The sequence below is a fragment of the Drosophila serrata genome, unplaced genomic scaffold (assembly GCF_035046125.1).
Source record: "Drosophila serrata isolate PLE 108 unplaced genomic scaffold, ASM3504612v1 contig_2, whole genome shotgun sequence".
Classification (NCBI taxonomy): Eukaryota; Metazoa; Arthropoda; class Insecta; order Diptera; family Drosophilidae; genus Drosophila; species Drosophila serrata.
Window position 1 is genome coordinate 273983 of NW_028256900.1, and position 25207 is coordinate 299189.

The 25207-nt window shown below is 40.7% G+C and overlaps 5 protein-coding genes across 10 annotated transcripts in view; 2 read left to right on the forward strand and 3 right to left on the reverse strand.

Annotated features, from left to right (window-relative positions):
* LOC110177593 (uncharacterized) overlaps positions 1-13990 on the reverse strand; it is a 129244-nt gene extending 115254 nt beyond the window's left edge. For 5 of the 6 annotated variants that reach the window (XM_086835443.1, XM_086835006.1, XM_086833798.1 and 2 more), the window contains exon 1: positions 6659-9909. In XM_086835443.1, the coding sequence (XP_086691569.1) occupies positions 6659-7286 (628 nt within the window). In that variant the 5' untranslated portion in view covers positions 7287-9909. Of the gene's footprint in view, positions 1-6658; positions 9910-10995; positions 11149-13850 lie in introns of those variants that run through there. The other variant, XM_086829885.1, reaches the window with a different exon arrangement.
* Positions 11359-14448, reverse strand: ntc (nutcracker). The gene is made up of 2 exons (XM_086825814.1): positions 13851-14448; positions 11359-12608 (listed from the first exon to the last, which is right to left on the reverse strand). The coding sequence occupies exons 1-2, from the start codon at positions 13990-13992 to the stop codon at positions 11830-11832; spliced, it is 921 nt and encodes a 306-aa protein (XP_086681940.1). The 5' UTR covers positions 13993-14448; the 3' UTR covers positions 11359-11829.
* Positions 14449-14686: 238 nt separating this feature from the next.
* On the forward strand, positions 14687-17799 carry indra (zinc finger protein indra). Its single transcript, XM_020944308.2, has 2 exons — positions 14687-14902; positions 14990-17799. Exons 1-2 carry the CDS (start codon positions 14777-14779, stop codon positions 17471-17473), a joined length of 2610 nt encoding a protein of 869 aa, XP_020799967.2. The 5' UTR covers positions 14687-14776; the 3' UTR covers positions 17474-17799.
* Positions 17800-17838: 39 nt separating this feature from the next.
* On the reverse strand, positions 17839-22846 carry Hmbs (porphobilinogen deaminase-like protein l(3)02640). The gene is made up of 4 exons (XM_020944310.2): positions 22371-22846; positions 21680-21752; positions 19732-20001; positions 17839-19670 (listed from the first exon to the last, which is right to left on the reverse strand). The coding sequence occupies exons 1-4, from the start codon at positions 22419-22421 to the stop codon at positions 18085-18087; spliced, it is 1980 nt and encodes a 659-aa protein (XP_020799969.2). The 5' UTR covers positions 22422-22846; the 3' UTR covers positions 17839-18084.
* A 21-nt stretch (positions 22847-22867) lies between these two features.
* HBS1 (translation elongation factor EF-1alpha (GTPase) HBS1) lies at positions 22868-25128 on the forward strand. The gene has a single exon (XM_020944309.2). The coding sequence runs from the start codon at positions 22984-22986 to the stop codon at positions 24991-24993; it is 2010 nt and encodes a 669-aa protein (XP_020799968.2). The 5' UTR covers positions 22868-22983; the 3' UTR covers positions 24994-25128.
* The last annotated feature ends 79 nt before the right edge of the window (positions 25129-25207 follow it).

Here is a 25207-nt window from a genome sequence, read left to right on the forward strand (position 1 = left end):
CGATTTATCAATTAGCAAAGAGAGAACTTTTCTTTTAAAGCTACAAAAAGAAAAGCTTACTAGAAAAGCAATTGAATAAAAAAATAAATAAAAACGAACAAAACCACTCTACAGTTTCATTTCACTTAAATGTAAAATAAATAATTATGCTTTTTGCTTATTCACAAACTTGTATGTCTCTTAAATGGATTAATAATATACTTTTACCAAGTTAATCAAATTAAAGTTGTGCAAAAACCTTCGTCACAAAAAGTTATCTTGCCTTTTTCACAACAAAATGAACCAAAGTAAAAAAAAAATACCCTTCTTCTCTCTCGGAAAAACTTTAATTTTCCCTTAAAACTTTCTGGTCAAAGGTTTAACTTGTCATTGGCCAGATCCATGTCCACCAGCTTGACCTCAAAGTTTGCATAAAGAATACCTTATACATTTTCCTCCGCCCTGTAATTACATGACTAACTTTCCACATGGACAACGGGGCGTATGAGTAACCGCTTTTATTGTCATTTGCCGCGCGCATCTCTCAATAAGCAGGGGGGGAAGGTCGGTTCAATGGCTTTGCAGAGCTTTGAATGCAATTATGTGCAGCACATGACCAGAATTCTGTCACCAGAAGGGGGGAGGGGTAGGGAGGAGAAGATACCACCGGAAGGATGGCAGGAAGGAAGGAAGTCGGAAGGATGCCAGGGACAGGGATGCGATGTCAGGTAAGTGGGCCAAGCAAATAATATATAAATAAATAACAGCGAGGCGAGCCAAACGAGAAAAACAGTAAACAGCGACACAGAAAGAAAAAGATAAACATTCAATCAGTAAAGTAATTAAATTCCTTAAAGGTTTCTATTTAAATAAAAAACCAGATAAGAAATGGTACGCCACATAAATAATTTAATAAGTTAAAGCTTTAATAAAGTAAATAAAAAAGGTATAAATCATACATTTCCGATGCCTAATGATGGTGTTAAGAAATTATTGAATTATAATTTTAATACCTTTTACTATTATAATATAATAATTGGGGAAAAACATCAATTTCGGAGCTGTGTCTGTTTTATCTACAAACAACAATTGCTAACTCAAAGTCTACCATAAAAAATATGTTAAATGTCAAACTAAGAATTCAATTTTAAATACATATTTTTAACATGCAAAGTTTACATAATTAAAGATATCTTTTTAAGGCTTTTCTTATTAAATCATTTATTTTTACATTATTTCTGAGTGCCAATGAAAAATCAACAACGAAAGTGTAACTGTGATTGTTTTCAAATAAGCGAAAGGTATTAAATTTTTAAGCCAGGCAATTTGCCAGTAAGGTGGTCACAGTTTTCCCTATCCCCCCACCCTCCACATTCACGCCCCACTTGACTTTTCCCCCAGTTTTCCTTTTTGACTGACCAAAATTGAGGCTTAAGTTGGTCATTTGTGGTTGAAGTTGTCTCCTCCTGAGTCCTCCCTGTTGTTATTGGTTACCTTTTGACTTGTTTTCTTTTATTTTTTGTTTTGTAATTTTCCTTGTTGTTTTTTCCGCTGGCTTTGTGTTTAGTCTGATGTGACTGTGGGGAAAACTCAAGTGGGGGGAGGAAAAAATGCGAAGTGGTAGGCGGAGGCAAAAGGTTCAAGGACTCACATTTGATTTGCCTGCGTCTGTCTGCAAATAAAGATAATCTTTCCCAGTGCTGCGCATTTTTATGGTAATTTCCCATGGTTTCGCTTTTCTTGATGTGCCTGATTTTCTCTTTTCTTTTTTTTGTGAGCCAAAAAGTGAAACCGAAAACCAAAAAGAAGAAATGAAAATGTTTGTGGGGGGGGGGGGGAAAGAGACCTTAATTCAATGTCAAATTTTCTGCTCGAGTGCCAAGCCCAAATGCAGCCGCATTCAAACTTTAACTGAAATTGAGGTTTTTCTCTTGTTTTCTTTATTTTTTGTAGAAAAAGTTTTGTTGGCGAAATTGATTTTGTAAGGATTTCTGTAAGTGAAATCAAATTGGGGCCAACATTTAAACTTTATTCGGTAAATGTGCAAAACATGATTTGTACAAAAAAAAAGTTTAATGTTAAATGATTGTTGGGGAATTTAATTACTGGTAACTTTTATTGGATTTTACAACTTGGTGTTTGGTTTTGACTTTTAAAAGGTTTTTAATAGAATTTTATATTGTCATAAGAAGATGGTTTTTATTGGGAAAGAATAAATAGATATTTTTACTTTTAAGATTTCCTATAATAATCAGAAGTTTATATTTTTTTAAGAATATTTTAAAACAAAGATTGATCGCCTTATCTAATAATTAATTGTATCTTTTAGAGTTTCTTTTGCTGTAGGAAAAAATCCCTTAAGTTAATGAGATACCTAATTTATTCAATTAATAAACAATATTATATTTTCTCAACTATCTATTTGACCATCTGCTTTCTATATTTATCTTTATCTTTACACTTTCTTCTGCTAATGACGTCAATAGGCTCCATGCATCAACGAAATATTTCATTTAATTTTTGTGTGTGTTTTCCTTTCGTGTCGCTTTTGGCACAAGTTGCAAATTAAATTTAGATTTCATGCACGTAACTTGGGGAGCCATTCAGGCAGCAACGCTACAAGAACCCTAATTACTTGGCCAACTCACTGCGGATGCTGCTTTCTGATGCCGCGGAGAAATTGCCAAGAAGTGGCAAAGAATCAGAGAATGTGAGGGAGAAAAGGGGGGGAGCTGAGAATCTGAGAGAAAAGGGGGGGAGCTGAGGAAGGTTGCAGGCAAAGGGAGCGAAATCAATACGCGAAACATTAACTCGAGCACTAAAGACACGCCATGGAGTCATTAAGTTTCCACCAGGCCAGAATAACACATGGAGAAAATAGTCATTTTTATATCCAAAATATTACAAATATTCAGGGCATTATAATTTTAGCTTGTATTCTGTAAAGGACTCATTTCCCACCCTATAAATCATATATATTCTTGATCAGCATCAACAGCCGAGTCAATCTAGCTATCTTAGGTAGAAAAAAAAATCTAAAATTTTTTCCACATTTTATATAGTTAAATTTAAAAAAAAAATGACAAAAATATGGATTTTTTTACATTTTAAATGGGGTATGCAGATTTATTAAATTTCTAAAAACTAACATGGGAAAGCTTTCCAAATTGAAATTAATGCTTTTTTGGCTTAGTTATAAATATTAAAAATGTTTATTTTTTCAGAAAAAAATATGATATAAAATATCGTTAAATATTAGTTCAAAGAATGCGATTTTTTAAGCTTAGTTATAATAAATTTTGATTCAATTCTATAATTTAATTTCAAACTGCAAGAGAATTAAACCTTTAGGTATCTGAAGCACAACAAGTTCCATAATATATATAATTTTACGATAGAAATTCCTTTATTCCACAAAAATATATATTTTTGTATATGTAAAGCCTAAAAAAATTCACATTTTTTAAGATTTTAAGCCTCCCAAATAATCACTTAATTTGCAAAAAACCTTGGAAATTTTATTCCCAGTGCAGAAACTAAAAAATAAAGAGAAAAATTGTGTGTTGGTGTGATTAAAGGCGGACGAAGCTGTCGCCGCCATCATCGAACAGTTTGTCATAAACGGCGCCATATTGACAGCAAATAAAAAATAAAAAAATGGACCCAAAAGAAGGCAACACGACGGGAAAAATTGTTGACAAGGATAAAGGGGGGAGAAAAAAAGGAGAAAAAGGAGATGAGAGTAACGAGCATGGTAGATGGTAATGAAATATTATCAATATTTGTCAATATTTACTCAACCAGAAAGTCCCGAGGAAAATTAAAAACTACAAAGGAAAAAGCGGATTATAGTTGATAAATAAAAGAGTTTAAACTCTGACCGAATGCCAGTAAAGTATTTCCTTTTAAAATTTCACAAGACCCAAGATTTTCCCACGAATATTTTCACTTAAGGTACTTAAATTCCCCTTAAAAACAGCATCCAAAATCCATAATTCACCTTGAGAATATTGAGCTTAATAAGCACAATTTAAACATATCAAATCTGAAACAAAAAAAATGCCTCTTGAATAATTAACCAGCCATTTCGTTCGGGTTATAAATTTCACCCGAAAAATCAGGATGCCATAAATTTCAAATCAATAACTTTTGAAACAATCAACAAAATCCGTAAATAAAACTTTGCCAAAAGATGTCAATGAAACTCATAAATTTTATATGAGCAACAGCATCAGGTTTTTGGGATAAATTTGTTCATGTATTTCCACTTGAGATATCAATTTTTGTTTTGCTTTTGTTTTGTAGCAACCTTTTTTTCAGGAAACATTGCGCAGCCGAGAACATTTTTACGACAAAGAAAAGTTTGGGCCTACCCACTCGTTTTGTCCTTATTTCACGAGTCCTGCTAATTTCATTTCATACTCGGAACACCCACAACGTTTTTACAGAGAGAGAAAGGGTGACTACAAAATGTATTATTTATTTAGTATTAATATTAATTGTTTTAGGAAGAGTTTATAATTAAAGAAAAACTCCAACTCCAACTCCAACCAAGTAAGAATTCAAAAACAAATTGTTTAAATCAGTCACCAAAAATTAATACTATTTTTTGCTGAAAACCACAAGATGATCTTAAGACAAGATTTAGTCTAGATTTGTCTAGATTAAATATACCAAATAATAATATTTTTAGTATTAGTCTAGTATCTAATCTGATAGATATTATACTACTAAGTAGTAAATAAATATTTGTCGTATAAAAAAAAACAATTAGTATATTATATATTAATTTGTTTGTATTATATTTAATATTTAAATATATATATTTTTTTAAATTAAGAATCAAAGCTATATCCCTTTTCTATTTTCCCTCAGTGCATACCATCATGGCAAAGATTTTGCAGCTGTCGCCGCTGAGACAAGCTCATCAAATGTTTGCAAATCGATTCCATCATTTAAAGCATATTAGACCAGTCGACACACACATGGTGTGTGTATGTGCCTAGAAGAAGACGATAAAAAATAGGAGGAAAAACAGAGGAGGAAGTCCTCGACAGGATGTGCGACACATTGCGCTTTGAACTCGTCAGGAAAAGCCTGATAAAAACGCGCCACTGGTAGAGTGTCGTAATTTAATTAAGTTTCGCACCAAATGACAAGCAAAACAAAAGTGAAAAAAGTGGAAATGGCGAAAGGAAAGGCATAGAAAAAGAAGTCAAGTCAAATTACCAGAAGGCGACAAGGAGAGAGGAGCAAAAAAAATAGACAAAAGGACATTGATTACTGCGCGACCAAGGACAAAACTATTGCGGGAAATGCAGCGTAATTTCAATGGAATTTTCGTATATCCGATTTTCCGAATTTCCTCATTACTGCAAATTGGGTATATAAATATGGAAATGTAGGAAATATGAAAATAAACGGGGGACATCGGGGAGCTTATTAAGGTTGGTTGGGGCTTAGGAAATGATTGGTTTTTATATCCAATCCGCGTTATACAATAATTGAGGGATTTAGGCAATGTGCGGTCTTTTCTGCCGAATTTAACTAGCCATAAAATATTTAATAATACTAATTGAGCTTATTACTTAATAAGATTTGGTTTTTGAGAAGCTAATTTGGGTATTAAGGGGGAGATATATAGGGGTTTTAGGGAATTACAAGGGGTTTAAAAAGGTATAAATATAATTATTGGAAGACAGACAAAAAGGTTGGGTTAAAATTATATTTTTTAAATATTTCCTTTATTTTTTCCACCCATAATACAAACATATCAAAAGGCAAACATTTGAATAAATCATCGCAAAATAATCAATCAAAAGTGTGTGCAACCGATAGGGGCCCCTAAAGTGCGTATCAATCAACCAGTTGTTACGATTACAGGACACAATGAGTGCCCGGAAAATCACCCAAACGGGCAACACACCGCAATTTCCGTGCACCAATCCACAGACTCACACACACACACAACCACCCACCCACCCAAACACACAACCAATTTTCCTCATTTTCCGATGCTGTCAACTGTTGCACATGGCAAATGCGTCGAGGGATGTGAATGGCACACAATGACAGCGGCTAATTAAGCTATCAAAATGTCCTGGTCGCAGGCTCACCTGGGGGACACTCACTCACTCACTCATCTAGGGATGGTCGCAAAAATATCAAATCCGTATTTACTCTGTGCCTTCGGGGGCAAACTTTCTATAAAGTAATTTAATTCCTGGGTAAATTTCAATTTTATGACACAGCGGACAATAATTACTTGAAATAAATATTGATTGTGGTATAAAAATATTAAGTTTTGATTATTTGTTTCGATAATTGATATTATTTTCAATTACCTAAATAAATATAAATGAGAATTATTAAGATCTCTCGTCGTACTATTATTAGTTTTCCAGAAACTTTAATATATTTCCTTTCATGAAAGCTTGATTTCTGTCCATAAGTTATACGTAATTTTATCGATTTTTATTGTTTTCTTCGATAATTGATATTGTTATTAATTACCTAATAAAGAGAGTTATTAAGATCTCTCGTCGTATTATGATTAGTTTTCCAGAAACTTTGATATATTTCCTTTTATGAAAACATGATTTTCTGTCGATAAGTTATACGCAATTTCGATTTCGATATCGATTTCTTTGTTATCGGTATCAAGGACTCCCAAACTCACCTCTGTATAGCGGAAACTCCCCATCGCTGTGACTGTGACACAGCATTATTGGACTGCGGCAACGTGAGGCAGCCACCATAATGCCTGTTTTATGAATACTCAGTTGATTGTTGGCCACTGTTGCTGCTGCTGCCGTTGCAGTGACCGTTGTTGCTGCTGCTGCTGCGGATGCTGCTGCTGCTGTTGCCGATGCTGCTGCTGTGGCCGCTGCTGCGGAAGCTGCTGCAGCTGCTGCCGATGTGCCCAATGAATAGGATCGCGATACATGACTTAAGGTGCGACGCCTTATGGTTGCTGCATTTGCTGCCGCTGATGTTGCTGCTGCATTTGCCGCCGCTGCTGCTGCTGCTGCTGCGGAAGTGGCTATATTGCGATAATGATGTTGGGGCGTTGAATACTGATTCCTTGGAGCCTGCTGCAATTGCATTTGCAACTGTTGGTAGCCGCCCAGCGACAGGTGGTGTTGCAAGGGCGGATGATGGGAGCGATGCAAGTGTTGCTGTTGCTGTTGCTGCTGTGACTGTTGCTGCTGCGGGATTTGATGTTGCTGCTGCGGGGCTTGGAAGGGCGGATGCGAATGCTGATGCTGCAACAACTGTCGCTGCTGTTGCTGCTGCACCGCTGCCATTTGGAATTGCTGCTGCAACTGTTGCAGCAGATCGTGCTGCAACTGTTCATTGGTCCTGCCATTGTTGTCCTTCTCCGGATTTGTTTGCTGATTCGGATTCGGGTTCTGCTGCTGCTTCTCCCAGGGTCCGTTGCTATCGCTGCTGTAATCCAGCTTGAGGCTGATTTTATTATAATTTTTCCGACGGAATTAATTTGAATTAGATCATCGCAGCCGGGTTGCAGGGAGTCCACATTTTTAATCAACTATTATATTTCTGAGCACTTATATTTTTTGTTTTAGGTTTTGCGGGAATTTCAATCTTAAAATCAAGTATTGCACTCAAGAATACTTTAATTTTATTTATAAGTTTTTGGAAGTCCGCTCATAACAAGGGTTTATATATTTTTCCAGCTGATAGCAAACAGATCCTTTGGAAATTCCTTTTTTTTTATGTCAAGGTCGCACTTCAAGATTTGTTTCAAAAATCCTCGACCAAAGCTAGGATAACAGCTGTTCTCGGGCAAAGGATAAATTCTGGACCAGCCAGAATTTATTTATTTATATTTAGAAAAGGACAAGAGCACAGGAGACGCGCGCGAGAGCACGGAGACGCGATGGAGACGCGATTCAGACGGAGACGCATATGTATGTCACTAAAGGACCTAGTTCGAACAGGTTCTAACCGTGGTATTATCTGGGGGAGAGCGAAGGACTCGCGAGGACTCTCTCCCGGGGCGAAAGGACCCGCTTGTTCCGACCAAAGACCAGTGACGATGGGCCAAAGTACGACGACTGATTGCGTCGAGCTTTGTTATCCTGCGGAAAAGCTGTTCGCAAGGACCAGAAAGCCAGAAAAGCGCAATCAGCCGAAAGAGTAAGATATAGGGAGAAACAGAGAGAGAGAAAGTTTTGTGGGAGAAACAACAGAGCCTGCGAGAGCCTGCAAAAAGCACAGATAACAACCGAGTTTGGTCCATCGGTTATACACAGTAAAAATTTTTATAAAAGCTGGATACTTAATATATAGAACTAAGATAATTTTGAAGAATTTAAATAACCCCAAAGAGAGTTAAAAAAAATTGAATTTGACAGCATCATATATATTTATATATAATAAAAGAATTTTGAAGGATCTGGTAAGATTTTGTTACCGAACCTCACAGTATTTTAAAGGTAAACTAATACAAAGTATATCAAAAAATTTCCAATTTTCTTGATTAACAATATTTTCACATATTTCATTTCTTAATATAAAACTGCAGAACTTTCTAAGTGCGAGATATATTTTTTTCTCAGTGCAAGCGCAAGCAGTGCAGCTGCTGTATTGCTTTAGTGTGCAATGCACACACGCACACTGAGAAAAGCAGAGCAGCGTATGTTTTGCCAACTCTTTTGGTTCCTCTTTGCTGTTTACCGTTACTACTGACCCACCCACTCAGGGAGGTGGTGAAAGCGAGAAAGGGGGAAAACAGCAGAGAGGCCAAATGAGAAGTTTGGCACAGTTTAGCATAACCGATGAGAGCACAGTGGGACAAAAAGCTAAAGAACCAAGCAGTTCAAGGCTACAGGAAAATTATAAAATATAAATATTAAGCACATACATTTTTTTTAAATTTTTCTCTAAGAAATAACTACATATTTAAAGCTCAAATCAGTACTCATCTCTTAGTAACTGATAAGACATTCATTCATCTTTGTGATTCACACTTAAAAATACATTGTTTTCTTAAGAATTCACAGAGTTACTTCAGAGTTAATATTTATGATTCATTGACGAGAATATTCCTTACACAATAAAATTAAATAACTGTAAGGTGCAAAATTGGGCTCTATAAAAAATAGCAATTTCATTCCTGATAAGATACTAACAACACACCCTTGGAAAAATCCAGAAATAACTGGTCTTGGTAAAGTTATTTAATCAGTCATATGTACTTAATTCATAAAGCCATCATTTAATTAGTTAGTATAATATAATAAAACAAAAATAATGCAGGTTTCATTTTAAAATAAGTAGTATATCAGAAAATGATACATTTTGTATATTATTTTTTCTGATCTTATTAAAAAACTTTCCATTTATTTCACTGCCTAGCCCACTGTGCAAAGCCCTTGAGGTGCAATAGCGACCCACTGTCGCCCACATCTCTGGGTTCATTCACCCAACCATTCGAAAACAGCTGCTCCTGGGAAATGCAGAGTAACTCTTCAAGAGCGAGAGCGTACGACCCGAACCCGAGCTTTTCTCGCTTTTCCACTTTTCCGGAGCTTTTCAGGAGACTCACGCACACGAGTTTTACAAAAATAAATATAAATACGAGTGAAAGGGAGAGAGACACAGCCGAGCAACCCAGAGGAATATGTTTTGCTTTGTTTGCCATTGCCATAATTTATTTATGCATTTGTCACTGTGCTTCGTTATTTTGATAAAGTTGTAGCCAGATAATTTCGACAGGACCCACGGGAGCTCCAAGGAACATAAGGTGGTCGCAGTACCAGACACTGATGCTGGGATGCTCAATGCTTGGATACTGGATGCTGTTTTCCACCTCTTCGTTCACTCTTTAGTTGTTTTTATTATTCCAGTGATAAGGCTCGGCTCGAGAAAGTCGATATCGTAATATAAACACGAAATAGGAGCCCAGCATGGAGCAGCAAGTGCCTCGCTGTTGAGAGGGAAAAACCAAATTGTGGATGCCATCCCCGGTAAGGGAAGCCCGAAAAGGCGAAGAGGTTAAGGGGCATGCACTGAGCATAAATATGGGGGAATGTAAAATGTGACTATAAAATATAATTGAAATTTTTGGAATAGAAAACGTATACATTTAAAAATTATAAATCAATCAAATTTGAATGGTGTTTTGAGATCCCCAGCTCAATATATGGTTAAGGCTTTCTGAAACTCAAATTTAAAAATATTAACTTTACACTAGGAAAGTGATTCGTATGATAATATGACAAAGCCTATTGAAAGTTTAGATCACACTAAAACTTATGACAACCCATTAAAACAATGCGAAACTTGTCCTTATGACACTGCTTATTATAAGTATCATATGCTTGTCAAGCTTTTTTTATGGGAATATGATACTAACCATTAAAATCGACATATGTTTTCTAGATCGCACTAATCAGAGCATTATGATACTACCTAAGTTGTTGATCTTGCTCTCAGCTACAACCCAATAATCTAAGAAAAATTACTTCAATTATTGAAAATAAAACCAACAGTGCAGTGGCTTTATTCACTAAGACCATAGGGTTCTTCAGGGAAAATATTCATATTCTTATAATAATTTAAACCCAAATTTCTTAACTTATTCAAAACTATTTTCAGTGTAGAAAGATGTGGCATATATAGGGGTTATAGGGGGTGCCATTTCGGCTCGCGTGGGTTTTGTTGATTTTGCGTGCGCATAAAAAATCGAAGTGGGCATGGCACTGGGAGGACTCAGCTCCAGCAGGATTCAGGGATTCCAGACTGGGAGGCTGAGGGGGAGAGATGGTGGGAGTGGATGGGGATTGTGTGTGTGTTGGATGCGACAATCTCGGCGCGTGTTTTCGGCTGCTGGAGCCGCTTGTTTCGCATTCTGCACTTCTGTGGTTGAGGGCCGACTCGTTTAGGGGCGTGTACCCCTCTTTTGGCCGAAAAAAAGGAGGAGAGGGTGCACGAAACAACACACACAAAAAACAAGAAGGACAATGCAAAAATACAGGTAACACTCACCTATAGTATCACGATCGTAGAAGTAACTGCTGGCACTGCTCTTGATGCTGATGCTATCCAGGGGCGTGGACGCCGGCTCAAAGATGTTGTAGGAGTCGCAGGATTCCGCTGAAGGCGTCGGTGGAGCCACAATAATCCTAGCTGATGCTGCTGCTTCTTCACCCAATGCAAAATGCAAAAAAGAAAACCAAAAATTCATGTGATGAGGAAAAATGTACAAAGGTATATGGGTTTTAAGGAATTAAATTAGAATTAAAATTCTAACACAATTCTAAAAGGTTTTGAGGATGAAACTATGATTTAAATAATATATGTATAAATAAAAAGTTAATAAAATAGACTCTTGGTCCAAAAATAAAACACTTTTATACTTTCCAAGTCAGTATAAGAATATTTATTATTACTATCTCATAACATTGGTTAATTTCAATTACAGAAATAACTTTAACATCTTCCACAACATACTATGTTTATAAATTCCTCAATAACCTTCTTAAAAATAATATAAGTTCGTATAAATATTATACCCGGAATAATAAAGACAACGGATTTGTCATTTATTAATATATAACAGAGAGAATATGTAAAAATTTATGTAATATTTACAATTATTACGTGGAAGTTAAAATAATGAATGCAAATTAATGACACCAACTCAGTCATTTAATAAAAGATTAACGAGTTACATGGTATTTCTTTAGCGTAAATATTTCTACCAAGTGTTAGAGAGTTAAATCAGTTTCATTTGAATCCTTGAGAACCCATTTATCAGAGCCAGACCTGGACATTTTGTTGGCCGAATTTATCGGAAATCAACTATGTTTTTTATGTTTGCTAACGTCTGCCACCCTGCAGCCTCTTTCGTTTCGCCTCCCTGGTGTGGAAATGTAAACGTTTGCTGACCTTTCCCACCACATTCAATTGATTCCGGTCAAGATATTTGAAAATATTCCCGTAAAGCTCATCGGGCAATCCCTGGAGCGATGGCTGTAGCGTTCGATTTAGTTCCATCAATTGCTGCGATCTCATGGGTTGGAAGAGATTCTGTTTGACCTGGTAGGAGAGCTCGTCCAGCTTACGAAAGCGTTGGTATATGGGCTTGTTCTTGGCCTGGATGTTGAGCACATAGCGGCCAATGGAGAGGCTGATGCTATAGCCCGGCTGCTTCGATGGCGGCGTCGGGGACAGGGTGATCATTAGCTGATCGCCGAGTATGATGGCCATCAGGCGGGTCTGGAGAGCAGCCACTACGGTGATATCCTCCCGTGCATATTTATCCAAAAGTGTTCGCAAACGAATCGAAAAGGCCGTGTCGTTGAACAGGCAGGCATAATTGACGATCTGCTCGCTGAGAAGACGGACGTTCGGGGCATGAAAGCTACTGAAGACGGGCACCGGCTGCAGCAGATGTCTCTTCTGGGCAAACACATCCTCCTCCACGAATCCACACTCCAGGGCCAGCATGTAAATCAGGAGAGTGAGCCATTCGGCAGATGATAGCTTTCGATCCTTGGACTGATCCGTGAGATTTTTCAATTGTTGCGGCACCGATTCCAGGCTGGCATGCTCCAGGAGCAAAGGATACTCCAGGCAATTCTGCTGCCGTGTGTCCGCTGCAATGAGGTTTTTGTTGATTTAAAAAACTTTTTTGTTTTGTATTGGTTTTTGGAAAAAATTACAAAAGAAATGATTAGTGATTTGTGTGCTTTGGTTAAAGGTGAAAATTCAAGAGTAAAAGTGTCAGCAACTAACCTGCTGGTGTGCTTTTTGGGATGCAACAACTCAAAACTGGTAGTTAAATACAATAATACATTTTTTACACTACAAAGTATAACACAGAAATCAAAACTTATAACTCGCGATTATATTATACGTTGGGGGAAAATAAACACTTTCAGCTACAAATACGAAAAACTTGAAATAAGAGGGGGGATGAGGAAAGGATGGGGATTAAATTAATCCAATTTAATTACAATTACGTGCTAATTACATACTAAAATTAAATGTTTACTATAGAATGTTCTAGTAACCTTATTGCTTCGGTGCAATAAGAAAGTGTTAGGCATTTGTGCTGCAAATAAGTTCTTAACTAAATTGGTTATTTTGTTATGTATTAGGATACTAAAAGTCAAAACAAGCTCCTAATCTGTTAATTAAAGCATGTTTATGGGCTTAAAATCGACACTTCGTTCATTTTAACTATAAGCGTATTATTTTTTATTTAATACAAGAGACTACAATTAATTTCGTATTTTCTGATGAATGATTTTATTAAATATTATCTCGAATCATGCAAAATCAATTTTAAATGCCATAGAGTAATTGGTTTTTATTAATATTGCTTTAATTCTGATAAGGAACTTCAAACTGTTAAAAAAAGGTATAAAGATCATTTTCACTGAGAATGAACAATAAAAACAGGTCTTTTAATATTAATTAGCATAATTTCAAAAGGTTAACTGCGGTATGTTTATTTTGCTCTGTATTTTGCAAGCAAAATGTAAATGTTTATGGTTATTTTATCTAATTTTTATTTAATAAAAAATATTATATTAATTAAATATTAAAGACAAGGTTAAAAAAGTGCTATTTGCATATTGTTTAAATATTTCCATTTATAATTCTTAGCAATGTCTTTATTTATGATTTATCGGGTAAATGTCCAACGCATGTACTGTACATACACATACATACAAATATTTATATACTGTGCAAATAGTGTAGATTACGAGAAACGTGTAAATAAATGGGTTGAACAACAGGCAGGCCATTTATCAATAAGGTTTTAGGTTTATTTAACCATAAAGTTTGCTTAATTCTATATTATTAACCGCATATTTTATGAATTTACTTACCAACATCAGTGGTTGTGGGGTCACTTGTTGCGCCTGTGTCCGCAAGAAGAGCCACTTGTTGCTCCTGCTGTTGGGCGCCCGAGGTGGAGAGTCCACCTATGGCTCCTTCTGTTGAGGTTGTCTCCGATTTTGCCTCTGACATTTCTACTACTATTTACGTACGAATTTTGTGCGTTCGAATTAAAATAGGACTGTGACGTCTGTCATAGTTCACTTATCATTCGTTTTCGGAGAATGACAACAGAAAAGTGGGGCATACTGCGTTTATGCGGTTGATTTTTATACCAATGGAGACGAAAGACACTGTTTTATATATTTTGAGCACTTTTCATGGCGGCTTCTGCTTTCGCTTGCACTATTTTCCTCTCATTCGTACATTATTTGCAAATCACGTAGCAACCACAATTGAACGCCGCCGCGCCGCTAGATATTTCACAGAAACTAGATTAGTCAGCACATATTACGCCAGCGTTGAATTGTTTTTATATGTTTTTGTATATTCATTTTACCAGGAAAGCACACAAATTAGAAAAATAAGAATTTTATGCAGAACGAAGAAAAACTTGCGAAAAATCAGCTGGGCCGCTAGGCCGCTACTATCGATTAAAGACAGCTATCGATAGTCTATCGATGAGCAGTAATGCATTGACAATACAATTTCTTTTTAAGGGAAAATTAATTTTCATAAGAAATAAAAATAAACATTTTAATTAATTACTAAATAATATACACTGTACAAATAAATAACAATAAATAACAATAAATTGTTTGGTTTCATTTCCCGCCAGATTCAGCCAATAAAGTGTTGCCAGATGCGTATCGAGGCGTTATGGAGTATTAAACAGACGAACTTTGGTCACACTTTAAAGCCGAAAAAAACGTGTTGCACCCCGAATGTTTGTTAGTTTGTTTTAAAACTTAAAACCATGGCTAAACAAGTCCCCTGCGACTATTGCGGCATCAGCAATGACTCAAAGACAATATTTTCGGCCCAGAAATCGTTCGTGGGCCACAAGATTCTCGATGTTCTGGAAATTGTCACTCACAAAGACGTAAGTACAGCACGCCGCCAGTCGAAAAGGCGGCAATTCTGATTTCTAATATTATCTCGTGACCTATTTTTGTCTGTGCCTTTCCAGTTGCCTGGTAACCTGGCCCTAAAAATTTGCTTCCTGTGCGCCTCCAACCTGATGTCCACCATGGGCGTTATCGAAAAGACACAGAAGCTGGTGGAAAATGCCACTTTGGCCAAGAGCGCCGCTGCTACCAAAAACAAAAAGGCGGGCACAAAAACCGACGAACCCGTCAAGTCGATCGTCGACCAGATCGATATAATACCGGAGGCGGAAGTGAAGAGTGCCAAACCGAAGTCCACACCGGTGACCAAGAACGCAACACTTCGCCAGCGCAGCAAGTCGATGGCCAGCAGACCGAGCGACTTAATCTTTCCAAAAAGTCCGGCCAAGAAGTTGGACGAAGTCAATGCCAGTCTGTCAAAGATGACGCCCAAAAAGAATACATCACATCTAGAAAACAGTCTCGACGACTCTGTGAGGCTTACGCCCGCCAAGGAGGTGTCACCCAACAAGAAGGTCTTCTTGCAACTCTTTGGTTCACGCAATGTCGACGCTGATGCTCCAGAAAGCGAGGACGAAGATGAGGACGATAATGCTGTAGATGAAAACGCTGAAAAGGTTATTGCCATAAAGAGTGGTTTTGATTGCAAATTATGCGATTTTCAGTCGCGCGCGGCGAAGCAATTCAAGGAGCATCTCTTTAAAGAGCATGGCCAGCAACGTCCACGTATTTATTTCTGTGACCTGTGCCCCAAATCGTTCGGTATTCTCAAGTCCTGGAGAGTACATATTGAGAAAGTGCATGGCGTCACCGTAGAGGCGCCGAAAAAGGTAGTCAAGGCCAAAGATCAGCAAACAAAAGACTCCAAGAAGGGTGAAGTAAAATCCATTGACAAAAGCCCGCAAAAGGAGGCCAAAGCAAATGTGGCCAAGGCCAATGAGCAGGAGACTAAAGACTCTGAGGAAGATGATGTAAAGACCACTCAAAAAAGCCCTCAAAAGGAGGCCAAAGGAAAGGTTACCAAGGCCAAGGACCAGCAGACTAAAGACTCAGAGCAAGATGTGGTAAAACTTACTGCGAAAAGTCCGCAAAAGGAGGCAAAAGGAAAGGTTACCAAGGCCAAGGACCAGCAAAATAAAGACTCGGAGGAAGATGAGGTAAAGACCACTCAGAAAAGCCCGCAAAAGCAGTCCAAAGCAAAGGTAACCAATGCCAAGGAGCAGCATACTAAAAACTCTGAGGAAGATGAGGTAAGGCCCACTGAGAAAAGCCCGCAAAAGGAGGCCAAAGCTAAGGTGGCCAAGGCCAAGGAGCAGCAGACTAAAGACTCTGAGGAAGATGAAGTAAGGCCCACTGAGAAAATCCCGCAAAAGGAGGCGAAAGCAAAGACTAAAGACTCTAAGGAAGATGAGGTAAAGCCCACTGAGAAAAGTCCACGTAAAGCCCACAAAAACGCAATTATAAAAGAAGAGGTCAATGAAGAAATTATGGAAATCTCCCAGGGGCCAAAATTGGCAACCATCAAAGCTCTTAACGGCGATGTATCGGCCAAAAAGAAGTGGCTGGAAAACGTGATCAGCAACGCAGACTACACATTCGACGTCAACGGATCCAGTGCATCCACTCCCAAAGCGGCAGACATCTCAATTGATCTAGGCAGTGAATTTAGGTGCGACATTTGTGACTCGGAGCTGGCAACGGCTAAGCAAATGCAGGAGCACATGAAGAGTGCCCATGGGATCGAAAAGCCAAAGATATTCAAGTGTCCCGTTTGCGACAAGGGTCTGACCACCAAACAGACGTTGAAGCATCACATGAATCTGCATAGCGAAAGTGCCGGGGCCGCAAAATCCACGAAGCGTAAGATTCTGCAGGAGGAGAAGGAAATTGACATTGTGGATAGCATCGCACCGAAAAGCCCACCCCAGGAGGATGACGAGAAACCGCAAGAGGAAAAGATTCTTCACACTGAAGAAGAAATTGACATAATTACTGAAGATGAAAGCGTCATAATGGCTCCACCAAAAGCACTTGGTAAGAAGCCAAAGAAAGCGAAGGATTCAAGCAACTCGGACACTCTAGGTGCTATAGACATCAGTGATTCGCCCAGCAAGAAGGGCAAGCGCAAGAACAAAGAGGAAGCTTCTCTAAACGATACAAGCATAAAAGTCGATTTTATAGACGAAATTAATACGAATGTGAAGCCCCATAAAAGAGCCCGCCTACAATCTGCCAGCGATTCCTTCTGCAGTTCCATTGACGACTATTCCACCACTGAAGAGTCCCTTCTCAGCTGCAGTCAGTGTGGAAAACAGGTGAAGTCTAAGCAGCGTTTGATGCTGCACATCCAAAAGCGTCATGGCACCAAGCTCGAGTGTCCCGAGTGCAAGACCAATTACGGCAACCAGCGTGACTATGTGAATCACTTTGCCGTCTGCAGCAGCGGGGGCCCACTGTTGCGCTGCGGTGTGAGCAATTGCAAGAAGAGTTTCTATGAAGGCAATTACCTGAGCACGCACCTTCGAGTCAAGCACCAGTGGGTCTAGGTGCTTCCGTATCCCATCTTTTCATACTTATCGACTATTAGATTTAAGTTTATGTGTAATTAGTTAATGTTCCGAGCGAAGGAATACATTTCTTTTTCATATAAGTTCACATTTTGCAGACAGTCCATCAAAAATCTTAAAAAACACGCAATTTATAACTGAGTTACATTTTAACATAACATTTTTGACTATTGAATAATTTTTTGTTTGATTTTAAAGACAATTGTCTAGGTTAGAGCAAAACCTAGAGAGAAAAAACTTAGAATATACTCACTAAGAGTACAAATATTTTTTATAATTTTTGTTAATAAAGATTGTCAGCAGAATAATATTTTGTATTACTAAAAGTTGAGAAAACACTTTGATTATGATTGTTCCTATACATTTATTTATCATAATAATATTCCCCAAAACAAAAACAAACTAAAAACCAACAATATGCGAGAGAGCACAAGGATTTTACATACAATATAGATGAACCTATGGATTCTCCATGATGTGGGAGATGGATATGGGAAACAGTATTGTCTAGTTACACTTTTCTACTTAATGTAAACGATGAATTTAATGGGTGGAGGTGGGAGGAGTTGGAAACTAAACGCTGGACATTCTCAAGAGGCTGTCACCACCTTGCCGTGAATCTCTGCCTGCGCCACCTTCATCACCTCCAAGGCTCCCCGCTTGATCAGATCCTCGGCCAGGGTCTTGCCCAGTTGGTTCGCCTTCTCGTAGATCCCCCGGCTGTGGCAGGCGTGCTGATACAAGCCGCAAAATAGGTTCTCCACATCCTCAATGAGCACCGATTCCTGTGGTGTCGGCTGCTCCTCGTCGGCATAGTCAAACATCTGGACAGTTTTCTGAAGGAAGGGGCACTTGGGTTGTGTTGTTGCGTTTCCGTTATCCTTGACTGGAGGTGCCTCCAGACCGCTGCCCTGATGCATTGCCGCAAAGGGACATTTGGAAGAAGAGGCCACATTGTCCACATCATCACCAGCAATGCTGCTCCCGGCGCTGGCTCGGCTGCTAGGTGGCGGCGTGGGTAGAATGGAGCCAGCAACACCACCTGTTACTGGACACTTGCCCGCCTGGGCAAAGGATATCTTGGTCTCCTTGTTCACATACGGGCACTCGCCCATAAAGTCCTGCCCAACCGGCATTTGCAGCGGACATAGCGCAGCGGAGGCTGGAACTGGAGCTACATTATTGCCATTGTTTGCTTCTGAGGAATCTCCGGAGGCTGCATGGGCCACGGGACATTTGCCGGCAGCCTTGGCCGGACCATGCACCACTGGACACTGGCCCATTACATCCTGACCGGCAACCAAACGTAGCGGACACTGCCGGGGTGTTGTCTGGTTGGCGTTGCTGGTGTCCGCATCGCCACCTCCATTTCCAACTGCGGCCTGAGCACTGCCATGGCCCAGCACTGGACACTGACTGGCTAGATCCGTAAGCTGCTCCACACTGTAGCCGGCTAGGGCCTCGCATGCGGCCTCATCCTCGCAGATCACCGGAGGACTGCCCTGCTGTCGAGGGCTGCTTGAGTTGGAGTCCGAGCCAGAGCTGGCGTTGCCATTTCTGGCACGTTTCGTAGCCGGCGGCGAATCGCAGCTGCTGCTGCCCTCCTCCTGCTGCTGATTGCTACTCTCCTGGGCCGCTCGCTTTCCACGCTGTTCCAACACCACAGAGGATTTCTCATTCAAGGCACATGCCAGGTGATTTCGGATTTCTGTGGCCCCATCCAGACTCCAAACAGCGCCGGTGAGTGAAAGTCCCACCTCCTGACTGTTTCCATTTAATGGTTCACCTTTTAGGATACTCCAAACTGCCACGGGGGCAGAGCAGCCACCGCCTAGGGTCTTAAGGAAACTTCTTTCGGCCAGAATGCGGCAGGTAGTGTTCAAGCACATCAGTTTCTGCAGCATGGCCAGCACCTGGTCATCGTTGGCTCGACACTCCACGGCCAAAGCACCTTGGCCGACGGCATAGAGCAGATCCGTGGGCTCTAGCACCTGGCTAATGCGACTCATCCAGCCCATTCGCACCAGGCCAGCCTGGGCGAGAATAATGCCGGCAAACTTTGAATCGGCGGCATCCAGCTTGGCCAATCGAGTATTCAGATTGCCACGAATGTCGCATACAACCAAATGGGGATATTGCCTCCGAATTTGAGCCGTGCGACGTAGGGAGGAGGTACCTAATGGCAGAAATTTAGAGTTAGTTGACTATGAAGTTCTGAGAACTGTATAAGCACTCACCAATCACACTTCCCTCGGGCAGTGATGCTATTGTGTGTCCCTTTAGGTGCTCTCGTAGAACCAACGCATCTCGGGCATCTTCTCTCTCTAGGACAGCACCAATGGCCATTCCCGTTGGCAGGGCCGTGGGCAGATCCTTAAGCGAATGCACCACAAAATCTACGCCACCGTTGCGCAGTGCATCCTCCAGGTCACGGGTGAATAAGCTCTTTTCGCCTATCTTGGGCAGTGAAACATTGAGCACACGATCGCCAAAGGTCGACATGGTGTCTGTAAAATACAAAATGGATTAGATAATATGTACATTAAAGGTTTAGATAACCTAGTTAACTTTTGATATTATTTAACTTTTTAACTTTAAGATTAAAGTGACTTAAGGGAAAGATAAAAGTAATGCATGGGAACAGTTACCTCAAATAAATTGCATACAGAGAGAGTTTGTTTGTAGAGAACTATTTGCTTAAACATTTAATCTTTGTTTTATCATAATAAATATTTCAAATAATTGTTTGCATAGGCTTAAAATAATGGGAAAATGTTGGCTTTTACTTATTCATTATAATTATTATAATAATTGATCAGTGTGGATTTAAATGTTGCTCAAAACCAAGTCCAGAGTGTTTCTATAGTCTATTGGACACCTTCTATTGATCATTTTCCTGAGAAGGTGTTCCATTAATTGCAGTTTGTCTTCTAATGTATCTTTCACCAGATAAGGTACGTAGTAGCTACCCGAATAACTTAACTTTATGACGGCAATCAGGCGAGACATGCAAACGAGATATCTACCCGAGACTTCCCCTCACTCATCCATTATGGACACGCAACGATAATGTCTTTTTCAAATGCTTTACTTATCGGACCGGGAGTACAATTTGAATATTTGCGATATCAAGGGGGTACAGTACGGGAACCTAAGCAATATCTAAAGAGGATGTGGCGTGCGTAAAGGTTTTGGCATAAATTTATTTTCTCAAAATTCATGTTAGTGGATTAAATGGCATATCGATAAGGTAGTGGAGTTCAGTTGAACCTGTAGATGATTACGTTTGTTCGTGTTTGGTGTGCCACAATCATAAATCAAACTGACTCATCGTGAATGCTTCTAAATATATATGTACATACATATTTCCATAAACTGGCGAATCTTATCGCTTTTAAAAGGTAAAAGCATGCCCGATTAAATACAATTTCAACAGATTCCCTCGTTATGCCAACAGAACGAAAAGTATCTAATCGGAAAAGTGTCGCTATCGACAGAACGGCAGCACCAACCTATCAGATAAACCGATTGGATCTTGTATCTTCCAAACATAAAATAATCACGTAATGGGAGAGAGTACACATAAAGTCACGCTTATAGGGCTTATGTTTTCAATGAATCATTAAATATAATGATAATTTGTTTTGGATTACAATCAAAAGAATCTTTTATGAATTCAAAGAAAATATTAAAAGTTTCAACTTTAAATATATTATAATTTTTATTTAGATTATTTTCTATTTTCGTGACCTCAACAGTAGATACGTTTGCAAGTGTGTGTGACATAACAGTTTTTGGCATTCCCTAATAGCGACAACAACAAAAACAACGACAAAACCAGACATTGACATTGAGCGAAACTTTGCCAAAACACGCACGTGAGAGAGAAAGAGATGACGAAAGTCGGATAATAATGAAATAAGAAGAAAGAGGGCCGAAAATAAAACGGAAACCGGGAAACCGCGATCATATGCAATCCTAAGTAAACGATCGAAATATGTGTATTTTTGTTTTGACCATTATCAAAACATGAGATAAGATCCCTGCCTTGGGCTTTTCACGAGTCATGCTTCGCTTCCAGTTTCGAATATCACCCTGTGCAGCATGAGTTGCGGTTTCCAGTGTGGAAGTGGTACTGGAACCCAACCCAATATTCCAATATTTGCCCAAGATGCTTTCACTTACGTATCTCGAATTTCTGCTTGGGATACAGCTTCTGCAGTCGGCCGATGACATGTTTGGTCTGGATCAGCGCCAACTGTAAATTAAACCAGAGATAGTTAATTTGTTAAGTGATAAATTGCTCTTTTTAAATGCTAAATGTAAATAACCGATCGAGCGCAGTGACAGAGACAGAGAGCAAGAGAGAGTCCGGCAGCTTGAAAAGAAAATAAATCAAGTAATTTCAAATTTAAATGCCAGCTGCGCGGCAACGGCATGTGTGGCCTTCATTTCAAGCACGATCAAAGGTGGCACAGAGTGCAATTAACACAAATAACATAACGTAAAAGCCAGGCCAAAAATCAAGTTTTGGGCCCTCAATAAACAAAAAAAAAATAGCATCAAACAAGTACAAGTTTTGGCCTCTCTCTTTTTTTTGTCCCCTCTCCCAAAAGTGCGTGTGTTGTTGCTGCTATTGGCGAATTGTGTAACAGTAACCAAAAGTAAAGGAAAAATCAGAGCATTAGCTGCAACAACAACTACACCACGCTTGCAGAGCAACAAGTCTCTCTCTCTCTCTGTCCCGCTCTCTCGCCAAGTAAAACTCTTGCATAAATTTGGGGCAGAGGGGCGGGCGGCCAGCAACAAAATGTGATTGAAATTCAAATGCAACTGCTAAGCGGATGTACATATATTTGGATTATTCCCCACTTACCTCGCTCTTTCGGGAGCCAACGCGTATAACCTTTTCCTGTGCCGCCGACATTATTCCTGACTTAATTTTTCGCTAATCAGTATTGCACAATAGTTATTTATGCTAGGTTATTTTATTTGTTCGTTGTAGCGCTTCGTTGTGTTTGTTGTTGCTGCTGGGCTAAAGTGAAAGTGTGCGCGGAGGACAGCTTTCGGGGTCACACGTTGGTCGGAGCGCGAGGGAGTACGAGTGCGAGACGGCGGCGGAGCGCGGATGAACTTGATGAATGAAATTGTAAATGCAATGCACTATTCAAGACACATAGTTGATCTATTGGTATTGTCACGTTGGCTTTGTACTAAAGAGGTGCCTTCGAAGACGAATTTTGTCGCTGGCCGATACTACGTCCGAGCAAAGAGCGAAATAGAAACAGTGTGGAATAGTGTAACCAGAATATAAAGGAATTTGGCTAGGACAGTGTGACCAGAGGCCAGTGCGCTCAGAATCCGGCCACTGGCGACTTTATAGACGGCGGGCACATTGGACGGTCACACCAGCACGCACTATTATTTTCTTCTTTCTCTCGTTGAACTTCTAATTTTCCGTAAATTGTGAAATAAACAGTCCCATAAAGATGTCGCGCCACCGAATAGTGCGCACGATGGACTACAACGACGAGTACGATGGGTATGACGATATCTATGGCCACTCGGTGGAGGACGAGCACTGCATCTCGCCCACGGATGCGCAGCAGTGGCTCTACGATCGTGCCCGTGGCCAGCAGAGCATCTCGGCCTTCATCAGCAAGAACAAGGATATTCAGGAGGAAGACGACGACGACGAGGACGAGGACAACGCCTTCGAGAAAGCCCGACGTGATTCCGAGAGCTTCCAGATGCCGCAACTGGACGATATCGAGCAGGCCAAGTTAAGTTCCTGCGTGGACGAGGTGCGCAGCGTGGTCGGCGACGCCGTGTCCGAGCGCCGTATTGTGGAGACCTCCATGAAGTTTGACTATAACATGCAGAAGATCCTGGACGAGATCCTAAACGAGGAGACCCAAAAGAAGCCCACCACAAGTCGGGCCAAGGCTGCCGCTACCGCCGTCGCTCCGCTGATCGCCAAGACCTCAAAGACGGCACCAACGCCACCGCCGAAGATTAGTCTGAAGGAGCCGCGCCGAGGTTTCGAGATAGCCTCGCCCAAGGTTCCCTCCTCGCCTGTAGTCTCTGGCCGCAACACACCCGTTGACATCAACAGCGACTGCGATCTCTCCCGGAGCTCCGCTTCTCTGTTCAAGGTCTCCAAGGAACAGGCACTGCGCAACGCCAGACAGTTGTACGAGAAGGAGCGCGCCGACCAAAAGAGCCACATCCACATGATTGTCATCGGCCACGTCGACGCCGGGAAGAGCACCCTAATGGGCCACCTTCTATACGACACCGGGAACGTGTCGCAGCGTGTAATGCACAAGCATGAGCAGGAGTCGAAGAAGCTGGGCAAACAGAGCTTCATGTACGCCTGGGTGCTGGATGAGACGGGTGAGGAGCGGGCCCGCGGCATCACCATGGACGTGGGCCAGTCCCGCATCGAGACCAAGACCAAGATTGTCACCCTGCTGGACGCTCCGGGCCACAAGGACTTCATACCGAACATGATTTCCGGCGCCACGCAAGCAGATGTTGCGCTCCTCGTGGTGGATGCCACCCGGGGAGAGTTTGAATCTGGCTTTGAACTCGGCGGACAGACGCGGGAGCATGCCATCCTGGTGCGTTCGCTGGGAGTGAACCAACTGGGCGTGGTTATCAATAAACTGGACACCGTCGGCTGGTCTCAGGAGCGTTTCAACGAGATTGTGACCAAGCTCAAGGCTTTCCTTAAGCAGGCGGGCTTCAAGGAGTCCGATGTGACCTTCACACCCTGCTCGGGGCTGACTGGCGAAAATCTTACAAAGCAGGCGCAGGAATCCGCCTTGACCAGCTGGTACAGTGGACCCCATCTGTTGGATGTCATCGAGAACTTCAAGATCCCCGAACGTGCCATTGACAAGCCTATGCGCATGTCCGTTTCGGACATTTACAAAGGCACCGGCTCTGGCTTCTGCATTTCTGGACGAGTGGAGACGGGAGTGCTGTGCCTCAACGACAAGGTTCTGGTAGGTGCCAGCCGGGAGCAGGCACAGGTCAAGTCAATGACTATGGACGAGTTCCCCCAGACGAGTGTCTTTGCCGGCGATCAGGTCTCGGTGACTCTGCCTGCGTTGGACATCAACAACGTGACCGTTGGCTGCATCATCTGCGATCCCCAGACCCCTATTCCGGTGACCACACGCTTCCAGGCACGCATCATTGTGTTCAACGTGAAGGTGCCCATTACTATGGGCTTTCCTGTGCTCCTTCACCATCAATCCCTGATTGAACCCGCCGTGGTGTGCAAGCTGACGGCCTCGATCCACAAGAGCACCGGCGAGGTGGTGAAGAAGAAGCCACGCTGCCTGGGGAACAACTCCTGTGCCCTCGTGGAGCTGGAGACAAGTCGGCCAATCTGCATCGAGCGATACGCCGACTTTAAGGAGCTGGGACGAGTGATGCTGCGGGTGGCGGGCGTCACCATTGCCGCCGGAATGGTCACCAAGATACGCTGAGATCCGCCCACAAGCTGAATTTTGTACGAAATTTTAGTTAGATACTCTCACTTTTGTTGTTTCACTAAATATAGTTTATATGTACGCATTGATTAAATCAAGAACACGCTGGAGCTGTGGAATTGACACGGAAAATTGTTTCAAATTTAATTAATTAATTATTTTTCTTATAAAATTGAAAAGAGGAATCAATTAATTTAAAAGTATTTCAAAT